Consider the following 13,233-nt stretch of genomic DNA (forward strand, 5'->3'; position numbering starts at 1 on the left):
ATGGGAAATTTTTTAAGACATTTGCCTGTGAGGTGATACTCCTTATTTTGGACAGGTGTTTTTCTCACGAAATTTCGTGAAGTTTTAGCTTTTGTGATGACTGGGTTGGACAAATGCCTGGAGAATCAAAGGAGCATCATCTCTACGAAGGAGATGTAGCGATAAATGCCTTGAAAGGCTTCCGGAAAGGCCAGAGAATGAGTGAATTCGCACGTAACTGGATTACCGAAGTCAACTCACTTTAATGAATGATATGGAAAGTTTCCTGGCTTCTTGTGACATTCTACGTTTCCCTTACATGAACAGGAAGAGGACTTGGTAAGATTGGTTCATGAAATGAAGAACAATGGGCATCCTGTTAGGCGGATTAGCTGTCCAAATTTACAGCCAAGTTGTCCAAATTAATAAACAAGTTATCCAAAATAAGAGTCAAATTCATCTCTACATATCAATTCATTTTTAAACGTATTAAAACTGATTTTAGTAAAGATAAGACGATAAATAGCTTTCCAAGTTTCTAAACAACCCTTTTGAAAAGAGAGTAACAAAAAAATCAATTAGTATCGAAAATATCGCACTTCAAACTTAGAGCATCGATGCTTATAAGCAGACTGTCCCAAATTATGAGCCTTTACTCTAAACATAGGTGAAAAATTCCAATTTCAAAGGTGCCCCACTTCCCCCTACGTTCTGTTCAATAGATATTTCTTACATTTGGTATAATTTCAAATTTAAAATTATTTTACAAATTTCGAATTTTTAGTTTCAATTTATTTTGTTTCTATCCATTGAGAATATAATGCCCAACGTACAATAACTTTTGTTTAGTAAACATGTTTTTGACATTTTAATGAGAAAGAGTGAGATCTATATCTAGTCAACTCGCTCATTCTCATGGGAAATTTTGAAAACATGTTTACAAACAAAAGTTATTGTGCGCTGGCCATAGTGCCCAACGCACAACTTATTGTATTAGTTATTATTCAGTAAACTTTTGTTTAGTAAACATGTTTTTGACATTTCAATGAAGAAAGAGTGAGATCTATAGATCTCACTCTTTCTCACTGAAATGTTTAAAACATGTTTACTAAACAAAAGTTATTGTGCGTTGGGCATTATGGCCAGCGCACAATAACTTTCGTTTGTAAACATGTTTTCAAAATTTCCTATGAGAATGAGCGAGATGACTAGATCTACATTTCACTCACTGTCATTGAAATGTTAAAAACATGTTTACTAAACGAAAGTTATTGTGCATTGGACATAACGTATTCTCTCAAATAGCTACCGTAACGTGGTAACGTGGTAATGTGCTAACGTTTCTTAAGGACGTAAAAACGAGCAAATAGGGGAAGTGAGAATTACATATCATCATCACTATCAAATAATATTATTGATAAAATTTGTACTTATATAAATTTTATTAGGACATCATTGGGAAAGGGAAGGTAAGGATGGGATTTCAATTTCACTATTGGTGAAAAATTAGCCACCTGTTCACGAGAAATTCAGTAAATATTAATATAAGGTAGAGTGCTCTCAAATCGACCGGTTCCTCAATTCGACCGGAAGAGTTATTTATTCAATTTATTTATTTTTGCTATAATATTTGGCGTATGATCTAACATTAATAGGTCAATTATTCCATAAATAAATACGATTCAGTGACAATTTTATAGAAATTCACCATTAAAACGATTAAAACAATCAAATATTGACCACCGGTCGAGTCGAGGAACCAGTCGACTCGAGGGCACTTTACCTTAGTAGATTATTTTCTTAATATTCTTTGCTTCTTTATGAAGAATCTACAACTTTATTATTGAAAAATTCTGTACAAGACTGAACTGAAGCAGACTCTTGTGGAATTTTCATTTAGAAAACATGATCGAATACGTGCTTTAAAGTATACACAACTCATGCACAATGCAATTCAATTTTTGAGGAATTGACTTCTCAACTATACAACAAGGTACCACCAAAAGATTCCTTTTCAACATTTTGTTAGAAGTTATGTAAGGGTACAAGGCATCCATACCAAAATAAGGTATTGCTCGGATAGTATGTTGATCTTGATACTCAATTGAAAAGCTGTATGTATAAGAATTTTTTGAATTATGTACAACTACCTGGGCATTGGGACCGATTCAGTCATTGCAACAGCCATCAGACTTACTCCAAGGATCATTAGGGCGATTGTGCAGAACTTCCGTGTGGAACTCATGTCTGGAAGAGAAAGGAGAAGAGAAAAAAAGTGTGAGGAAAATTAATTATTACTTTTGTCCCATTGCGTGCAATAGAAATTAATCAAAGGGAATTTATTTCACTCGGAATTCCCTATCCTGCTTTTTTTTCCATCCCACTCAATAATTTCTGCACTTGAATCCTCTGGATCCAACTGATAAATGTACCAGTGTGTGGAGAATGGTTAAGTTCAGACAAAATTGACCTCCAGGGTTTTATTTTGAGTTATATCGTGGCCAATCAATTGGACCATGGTGAAGAAGAAATCCTTTCGTCACATTTTCACCAAGTGGAATTAATAACAATTGAATAAGACCCTGGAGGACTTCATAAATTGCATTACCTAAGGATAACTTGTTCAACATAGACGTGGGAAAATGGACAAAAATATGCTATTCTAGTGTATTCCTCAAGGGATAAGTAGATAGAAAAAAAAGTTGATACATAAATTGCTCTCAACATATTAATTTTCTGTTTTTGATAAAATTACTTGTGCGTTGGTGAGAGGCGAAGTCCTTCATTAATTGTAAGGATGTCTTGCCAAAGTAGCTACATACTTTCCCTAAATGTTGTCGCGTAATCGTGAAAATTGATTATAATGAGAATGAAATGGGGGTATGATGAGGAAAATTAAGTGGAGACTTGCGAGGGAGGTGGAGGTAGAGAATATGATGTAAATTTCTCACCATCTTCCTCTCATTTAATTTAATAAAATATGACGTTGAAAGCGCCTAAATTGAAAATCTCTATTTATTTTTCACTCCAAGCTAATCAACGATTTTTCTTCACACCTACTATAAAAGCATATTTTTTCTATTGTCCCTTCGGAATATCATACCACCCACCCGGTGGTGGTCTTTCAACCATCCAATTCATCCAGGAATTGTCCACAATGCAGACATAAAAATACCAACGAAAGATTCCAATGAAGTGGAAGAAAATCCCAGAATTAAATTAATTTCATTTGAGGAAAAAATTATTTTCATTTTTTCCTGCTTCTTGTGGTGGTTGAAAAGTTTCTGTACGTGACGCAGATAAGCCAAATTCCAAAGTGTCTCAAAAATTTTTCCAACAATATATTGCAAAAGTCACCAAGGAGAGAAAAGACTACCAACAAAAATTGAGGGAAGTACAGGGTTTTGTCGTCAAAAGTCTGCTTAAAAAAAACCCTACCATTAATTTTTTGTTGAAATGTACTTTTTTATTTTTAATTGCTAAGCTTAATCATTCCCTTGGTTTTTTTTCGTAAGTGTGTGTGGTAATTTGGAAGAGCAAATTAAAATTTAATCAAATTAAGGAGGTAATCCAACAGTATATCTTGAAAAAAAAACGCAGACACCTCAGCGTGGGAGCGTTAGGAAGAGAAAATTATAAAGCTTATATAATTTAAATGAGAATAAAAGAAAAGTACTTTGATTTGCTTTTTTACCAGTCAGCAATGGAAAATTAAATTGTCATTTCATTTATTTTAACCCGTTAGTTTAAAGTTTAAACTAATTCTATTGAGATAAAACAATATTGGTATTTTGGCGTCTTGGGAAATCAAAAACTTTTCAATGAAATACAGTGTTGAAAGTATAAGAAATACACAAGCAGAGAAGATTCAAATTCTTACAGACAGGTAGTAAGAACAGTCTGAATTATTGATTGATTGGAAAATTTCTAAAATATTCTATCCTAAAGATAAAAAATCGTTCTCAGGAAAACTAAAAATATGTGGAAGAGTAGAAATAATGTAGGTTTTGTGTCACTTCTTATAGGGTAATGTATAGCATTTCTGGACAAGGTGCTTTTCGGGACATAATATGGGTATTTTTGGACACATCAAAAATCCTATAAATATTTGTTTTCTTATTGTTTTTTAATTCTACATCAAATATTAAGCTCTTTACGTATAAACATAAAACTCCTGAATTTTTATTTAATTTAGAGTGTGAAATAGGGTAAATGTCCTAATTCAAAACCATTTCCAGACGCTTTAACTTTGACAGAAGATTCAACACATTAAGTTCAATTTTTTTCTGAAGAGAATTACATAAATTTGCTCCTTGACTCTTCTAGAATGTTACTGCTTAGTGAAAATTATTTAGATATAATTTGAAAACTTCTTAAATACAAGAAAAATACGCGAGTGTAAAATACTTCTATTGGAAACATATTAATCCAAATGGAGACAAAGGAAAGTTTCTAATTGGAGACAAACAGAGTAAGTGAAACCGCGACGAAAGGCTTCCAAAACCTCGTTGAGTTGCTCCTGAGTGCAGGATTTGTTCTTATTCCTGGTCTTTTCTGTTTTCACATCTAAAACAATAAGAAAATCTCTCCAAAAATCATATTTCCGGGGTTTCCTATTAAAGCATTTGCAAACACTTCAGAAAAACCCTTTTTGTTCACGAAATAGGTAATTATTTCATTTGAAAACTTTACGTACCGTTAACAATAAAGATTAGCACTTAATTGAACTAAAATTAGCCAGAAATGACATAAATGTTAAACAAAACGGATAAACAACAGTCACTTTTTTGTGTTTTTCATTGGAAAACATGGTCGATCGATGAAAAATTCGATAGTAAAAAGGTACACTTTTAATTTTTCTGAGAAATTAACAAATTAAAGTTTGTGATTATGAATGTATTTTCGCTTTATTTGGAGCAAAATTAACTAAATAATGAAACTGTGGTATAGAAAATATATAAATATAATAATTTAGTACTGTATTTATCGTGAAAACAATGACGTTTCCATTTGGAGTAGCGAAAAATTTCCATTGGAAGCAGGTTTTGAATTAGCTTAATTTACCCTACGCGCCACAATTTTCAAAATTTTTAGTGGGGTCAATTTTGCAAATGTCAACACAAACAGCGCTGAGTTTTTTTCGATTTGAGCGGCTTTACAAGCGAAAATTAATTTTTTTTTATAAAAGAGTAAAGTTTGGACCTTCTGTTCAAAGGTAAATAATTAGGCTCAGTGAAATTTATGCATAATAGCCATTTTTGTTTGTCCCGATATACCCAAATTGTCCCGAAATATACCATTCGTATTTCTTTACATTTTTTTGCTATATTGTATAAAAAATTATGTATTTTTTAACATCTTTCCGAAAGAATCTTATTCTATATCGAATAAGGAACACAAATATTTGTATCAATAAAGAAAGAAATGATTTGAAAAGTCGTTAAGCTGTTTGAAACTTGAAAGAGATAAATAAAATGTCCCGAAATACCACACGTTACCCTAAGTGCTTTATGTATTGAATTGTTAGCTTCTCTAAGTCGATGTTCTTTACCAATCGAATGGGTTTCTAAAAGATTACCTATAATATTGGCTTCAGATTTGTGGCTCATCTATAAATCTTAACTTTTAAAATTAAATTAACTTAAGATTGAATATTAAAGACAAATGATCCATAAGATTCTGAAAAACTAATAGAATTGGTTGATATTTAAGATTTTGAAAGATACTGGAACTAGACTAAACCTTTAGTCTGAGCTTAAGGCCAGCCTAAGAAGTTTAAAATGAAAATTTTTATTGATATTTTGTGGGCTGCGAACTGGCTTTAAATTAATCGAAAGAGTATCGAACCTATCCATTAAAATTGCAAATAAATAAAATTTTTGACATCCCTACCGTGAGCTTTTAATTTTTTCAAAGAGGTTTTAAAAACAGTTAATAAATATTTATTGATTAGCGGACAAATTTTTGTAGTTGGTTCATAACCGATTGAAACCGGTTCAGACTATTCAGGGAATCTAAATATTTTCCAATTCAAACGACACTAAATTAGGTTACATTGGTGAAGAAAAACATTTTCTAGGTCTTGTGAACTTTAAAACCATATTAGGAATGATTTAATTGAATTTTCGCCATGAACGAAACGGTCGTCTAGTTTCTAAAACGTATTCAAAAAAATACTTCTTTATCGTGGGGAAAAAGAAGGTCAACTTATGGGAGATTCCCTTAATACCCTAAGGCTCTATCTATAACCGTTTAGCCTCTTGGTCTGTAAACGGTCAGATGGACAGACGGACTAATAGATAAACAGCGTTGCGTCGTGACCTCTTAGGGGTCAAAATCGAGGGTTTATATAGGGGAACGTGCCCATGCTTTGCACGGTCCCAAGCTTTAAAATGACTAAATTTTTACTATGTTCCTGAATAAATATGACTCCGCAATATATTTTAAAAACAGGACATTTTCCCCTAGTTTTAAAATATGGGTGTGATAAGCCATATTTATTGAAAAACATAGGAAAAATTTAGTCATTTTAAAGCTTGGGATCCTGCAAAGCATGGGCACTTTCCCCTACAGCTTTTTCGGAAAAATAAAACCAATAGCAATGATAAGGCCAGATAAGCTTATTGTAGCTGAAATTCTTGACACATCAACTCGGGGTAACGAATAAATATTGTTGTAAAATAGTTTTTAAATTCGTTAAAATTATCATTTCTTTTATTATTAACTGTTTTATCATCATGAAAACAAAATCTATTAAATTTTCATAAAACTGGTTTGATTATGAAAAACAAATATGACGAATTTAACAAGATATCACATGGCTGTTTTAAATGGTTTAATAAAACTTTAACGCACTTTAACTATAAATTCTTGGGCATTTATTTTTATGGATGACGTCTCACTTATTGGCACAAAATGGCACAAAATATGTTATTTTGTACGAGAACTCGAAGAGTAATTTGACTTGTTGAAATCTTTATTGGCACTTAAAATTTGTAGAATAAATATCCTTCCCCAAATGGCAATGGAATTCCACAAAAATAAATAACTTAACGATTTCCCATGAATATCCTCTCAACATTGAATATTTTGAAGCACAACCCAGGAGAATTTCAACTCATACGGCGTAAATTTGATTGAATTAATTTGATTCCTTCTATCCCCTTTTACATCCCTCGTCTAAATTCTATCTGGGGAATTTTCAGCACAGTCAATAAATTTGATTAGATTGATGCAACATAAGATGGGAATTCAATTATGCCACTAACACCCAAAATATACACACATAATTAAACATGATGAATTATTAAGAAATATCTCGCATGATTATCCTGACTTTGCTTCAAGTGCCTCGTAATCCAATGCGAAAATGTCCTTTTTTATTAAAAAGAAAAGATTTATGTGAGAATTTTATGTGATAGCCAAAAGGATGTTACAAAAGCTTCTATTTGAGTTGTACTTGGTATCATATTAAATTTCAACACGAAGATCTAGAATAAGTGAGAGAATCAAATATCCACATGCAATTTTTCTTTTAACCTTTTACACCAATTTACACAGAGTTTCATCACCTTTGAACTTCTTCAACAAGTTAGTTTTTATACAGAATGAATTGTGTAGGAGAATATAGACCTTAATTGCTTAATGGTCTCTACACTGCGTGCCATTTAATGGACAATTTTCACTCACAATATGTTTGAGTATTAATGTATATTGTTAACACATTGTCACTTTTCCAGAGTGAAATTTCAAACGAAGTTTATGATGTCATTTTTAATTACTGCATTCACTTTAAGGATACATCTCAACAGAATTCTATACGTAAATCACAGAATTTTTATAAAATGTTGTTTTTTTCGTTTTTTTATTGATAATATAAAAAATTTAACACTTTAGTTCATTATAGGGAGAAGTGGGGTACCTTTGAATTGGGGAAGCTTTAAAATTGGGCTTTCTTCATATTTTCAAATAGAATTCAGCCTTATCACATTGTAATTTAGTTTCATAATTGGTTTATTGGTTTGTAGAGCTAAATTATAACATGATAAGGTCCAGTTTCACTTAAAAATAGGAGAAAAAGCTCAATTTCAAAGTTGACCTAATTCAAATGCACTTCAATTCTGTCTACATTCATTTTTTCAACTGTTGCAGTTTAAAGTATTTAAAGATAAAATTGTATAAATTTTACACAAATTTATTCAGTCATTATTGAATAATATCTTCAACTTATCACTCAAAGTAAATGAGAATTGTGGTTTTGATTTTGAGTACACAAATGATGCGAACTGCAATTGATTCATCAGTAATTGATTCTAATCTCTTGAAATACATTAAATAAATAAAGGGAATTGGGGTATTACAAAGCTGTTATTATATCAGATGCAATGATTCAGTGATAATTTTGGTACACTATAATGGTAATGTAGAGGCCAGAAACGTTAAGATAGCATTTTTTCAGTTTGATCGGAATGTTAACATCTTAACTTAGAAAAACTAATTCTTGCAAAGTTTTAAAATCATTTAAAGTTATCGTATAGGATCAACGCTTGAGGTGCACAAATCAGTAAAATCACATTATCTCAAATTGATTCTCATTGAATTATTTCTTGATTAGGGGGAAGTGGAGCACCTTTAAAATTGGAATTTTCACCTATTTTTAAATAAAATTGAGCTTTATCGTGATATAATTTAGCTGCACAAACAGATTGAGAAGCTAAATTACATTATGATATAGCTCAGTTCCACTTAGGAGAAAAATCCCAATTTCAAAGGTGCCCCACATTCAAAGGTGCCCCTCTTCCCTCTACTTTCCAATAAAAGACTTTCTAGTCAATATTTTGTCTTCTAGTACGATACTCGTATTTGATCAGTGTATTGTACTTGTTCGACTTTGTAGTTTCCGTCTCACCTTTGTAGAATGCTCAAAGTTATGACTTTGATATTTATAAAGGGACAGATAATCCTAACCGGCTTATGTAGGTGAGATTCTTAACGTGAGCTAGCTCGGAGTGCATGCAAATTCGATTTAGAGCTGAAGTTGGGAGACGCCATTCAGTCATCTTGAATCAAATTCGTGAAATTATGCAAATTTTGTATTTAAACCAAAATATCAAGGATTTGGATGAACTGGCAGAAAAGTGATATATGGGTGAAATGTAGACCAGAATGTTCTCTATAATTTTCCCATAGAACATGATCTCATCGATTACTCAGAAGCCAAGATAAGCGAGGTTTTTTGTTTCTTAACTCGTTTTCTCATCCAGAGTGCCCCAAGTAGTCATTTGTTGAGCTTCAACTATTTCAAAGAATTGTTGTATTTTGTGGGACTTTCCATTTAAAACCCTATTTTAAGTGTCTTGGTGGAGTAGAGGCAGTCAAATTGGCATCTGAGTGATTTCAAAGCGTTTTTATGGGAAAAATCATTTTTTTCACACTTAAACGGCAAAATCGGAGTGATAGCGTAGTCTGAGCGGAAAATGATGTATGGACGAAATGTAGAGACAAATGTCCTCTACAATTATGTTGAAGTAATCATCAAAATCGGTTGAGCGACAGTCGAGATAATTGAGGTTATGTGATATTGAAATTGGTTTTTCGACTGTGGCGCCCCTGGTGTTGGTCCCACGAAGTTCAAATATTCTAGAATGTTGTAGCATTTGGTGAGATCTTTCGTTTAAGCCCTCATTCATCAAAATCGGTCACATAGAACCGGAGATATGATTTTTTGAATTTTGTGAACTTTGACCCCTCATATCTCCGGTTCTGTTTTAACCACAGCGCGCATACGCACCATTTTGGAAACGTCCTAGACTGGACTACAACATACTAAAATTTCATTAACTTGCACTTTTGAGAAAAGTGACTTTGAATTTCGATGAATTTTGACGCTATCACAGCGCCACCTGTGGTGACTTTTTGAACTTCCATCTGAAAGTGCTCATCGAGACGAAACTAAAAAGGTAAAATTTAGGTCGCTATGTTAATTATAACCGGAGATAGAGGCCGGTCAGTTTTTCAGTCCGATGCACAATGGAATTTTTGAGTTATTTAACTTTTAAGATTTAAAAATTTTCTTTTTAAAAAAAGCGCCCCTAGCGGTGGTTTTATGAACTTGCGATGTTAGAAGAGGAAGTGGCATTTCACGAGAGCTTTCCAAAAAGCCCTCACTTTTTAAATTCTGACATTAAGAACCGGAGTTATGGCCATTTTAAGAAATTTTTTTTGGACCCTTATAGCTCGGGTCAGGGGGGTCGGGGGACCTTAAGTTTGGCATTGATGGAAAGCTCTAAGGCCCAGCTATAACATACTAAAATTTGAGTCCGCTGAATGCCATAGGGGCGGAGCTATTGAGAAAACAAAAAAAGGGGGGTCTTCAAAATGGCGGAAGGAGGGGTGGGGGGTGGGGGGTCTATGCACCAAGTTGCAATTTTCACCCGATATATAACCTTTGCCGAAAACCGCAAGTCGATATCTTTTTTAGTTTAGGAGCTATTAAGCTCCAAAGAGCGGCCGGCCGGCCGGCCGGGAACGTAAATTAGCCACATATATATTCGTGATCAGGAAGTGCTGAAACACATTTTGGCCAAATTTGAGGTCGATCGGACGACATGAAATTTTGTTAGGATTATAGTAGGTGAGATTGTTAAGAATCTCACCTAATATTCACTAATACGCTCTTTATATGCGGTTTGTCACCTAACAAATTCTTTGAAACAATTTTTGGAAAATTTAAATATTGCTTAAAATAGTAAATGAAATGTAATTTCAAGCTATTTGCAATTTAGCTGGATCATAATATTTTGAACTGGTTAAGAGTAATGCCCTCTACACACTAGAGTAATTTATGTCCATATTTAACAGTTTTTCTTACATAACCGTAAGTAATTTGCTTCAATATGGACATATTTTCCTCTAGTGTGTAGAGGCCATAAGGGCAGAATAACATTGACAATAAAATGCTCGCCATAGACACACCGTATTTCGTTAATTTACGCTTTTTTATTGCAATTCTTACGCAAATTTTCCATTACCGTATTACAAAAATATAAAACAAAAATGCGATAAACGGCGAGCAAAAAAAAACTGTAAGAGAAATTAATCCTAAAGTTTTTTTGCTCATCGTTTATCGAATTTTCTTATTATTTCTTCAATTTTCTTATATTATTTTCATCTAGTGCCAACGAGTATGAGATAAAGTAATACGGCAGTCGATAATTTGCGCAAGAATTGCAATGAAAATGCGTAAATTAACGAAATACGGTGACCATTTTACTGTCAATGTGATTTTGCCCTAATTCAAATTTGCTTAGAGATGTCAAACCCTCAACAGAATTCAAATTTGCTAAATTGACTGCGACATAAGCTCTCTGGAGACTCTTCAACCTTTAACCGATGGTCTGGTAGCACACAAAATGAACAGATCGACAAACTCCGTGACATAATTTATCAAAAGAATTGTCTTTTTCGCAAAGATAATATCTTACGATGAAAACTTGGTCCCCGGGGGATGGAAGAGAAAAATTTCGAGCGGTCAAAAATAAAAAGAATTTTGCTTTATGGGTAGAGCTTCAGCTATAAAATCGGCCAGTTTTGATAGAAAGCAATTTTAGTGCTTGATTTCGGTAAATTTAACAATTCTATTACATATTTACATTTCAAGATTTTGACGAAAATATTTTTTTTATTGAAAATAAATTCTCATACCAATTAAAGACAATTGTGACGAAGCGCCCCAGCAAATTACTTCGTTATTTTGTGATTTTTCTTTTAGAAAAACTTCATTTAAGCATTTTTAAAAAATATATACCAAATATTTCACGAAGCTTGATAATTTCCTTCTCCTTCAAATTCCTAAATCAGGCTCCTTCATTAAGGGGGAAGCCTGAATTACAAGATCAAAAAGTCTATATTGTTTTATTGTGTAAATCGATAGATAAACTATTTAGGAATAGGGTAAGTATATCAAATTTCACCCAGCTCGCAATTTCGGCCACTTCTTTTGTTCTTCAAATTTCCATCAATTTTCAGTTCTTGCATACTCTAGCTAGAGATTATACCATTCGAACAAACATCAACAACATTCAAACGACGAAAGAGATGACGTGAAAAACACTTTGAGAGAATTCCTTAAAGGCAAGAAACTATAGGAATGGAAGTGGTCGAAATAAGCCACCAAGGCTATGCCTATATTTTTGTTCATTTTAAAATATACTAAGAGTGATTTTAGAGAAAACAAAGACGATCAACTAAAGGTTCTAAGAAACACTCCTTAAAAAGAAGTAACAAAAAGATCAATTTGTACTAAAAATATTAAATTTAAAACTGAGGACTTTGGCGTTTGCATGCAACTATGCGAAAATTTGGTACACTTACCCTATACCAAAAAATTCAAAAGGTAATTCGAAGTATTTCCGAAGATACAGAGACAAAATTAATGAAGTACTGAGCAGATTTGCAAGCGTTTGGGCGAATATTCAGAACTTTGAAGCGAATTTTCTCCACTTTTCATTTTTACAATTATACTTCGAATCGACGAGAAAGATTAAAAAAAAAACTTATGAACCAAATAAAATGAATAAAGACTTATTCTGTTTAGAATTAAATTCTCTTCTTGTATTTGAAAAAGAGAACTTGTGGATTGGACTGCATATCCCTAAATTTTTCAATTTGAAAGTGAAAACAGGGTTGTGTCTCCTAAATTTATTTTACAAGGAATTAAAATATTTAACTAATCACAAAGAAAATTTCGATCATCAAGATTTATTGAGAATTATTTGGCAAAGATCTTACTTCGTCCTTCGTATTGTATTCTTATTATAGAGTAAACTGGGGCACCACCGAACATGGGGTAGCAACGAACGTTGATTTTCATTTCTAAACTACTTAGACTATGACGACCACTTCTTCAGAGGACAAGAGGACAAGTCTAAAACTATCTAATTAAAAATCACAGTGTTCGGTGTTACCCCGTGTTCAGTTGTTCCCCAGCTTCCCCTATGTATTTTTTATGAATTATTGTCTAAAGTCAAAAATGTTTTACTTAATTATCTCGCTACTTCGTTGTTTATTAAATTAAATTTCCAAGACGTAGACTAACTTGTTAGACTAATAGCTTGAGGATACTATAAAATTTTCCGGAAAACTCTCTCTGAAGAGTTTCAAGGTATATAATTTAATATTTTCAGGTATATTTACATATTTAAGTCATACGCAGAGTACACAAACTGTGACATGGTGGAAAAAAAAGTTTCCAAA

The 13,233-nt window shown here is 32.7% G+C and overlaps 1 protein-coding gene across 3 annotated transcripts in view; it reads right to left on the minus strand.

Moving 5' to 3' along the window:
* The window catches only part of LOC129802458 (diuretic hormone class 2), a 73,505-nt gene that overhangs the window by 19,901 nt on the left and 40,371 nt on the right, over positions 1–13,233 (minus strand). For 2 of the 3 annotated variants that reach the window (XM_055848269.1, XM_055848267.1), the window contains exon 2: positions 2,127–2,226. In XM_055848269.1, coding sequence (XP_055704244.1) covers positions 2,127–2,224 — 98 coding nt within the window. In that variant the 5' untranslated portion in view covers positions 2,225–2,226. The remainder of the gene's footprint in view (positions 1–2,126; positions 2,227–13,233) is intronic. The other variant, XM_055848268.1, reaches the window with a different exon arrangement.

Source organism: Phlebotomus papatasi, chromosome 2 (genome assembly GCF_024763615.1).
Source record: "Phlebotomus papatasi isolate M1 chromosome 2, Ppap_2.1, whole genome shotgun sequence".
Lineage (NCBI taxonomy): Eukaryota > Metazoa > Arthropoda > Insecta > Diptera > Psychodidae > Phlebotomus > Phlebotomus papatasi.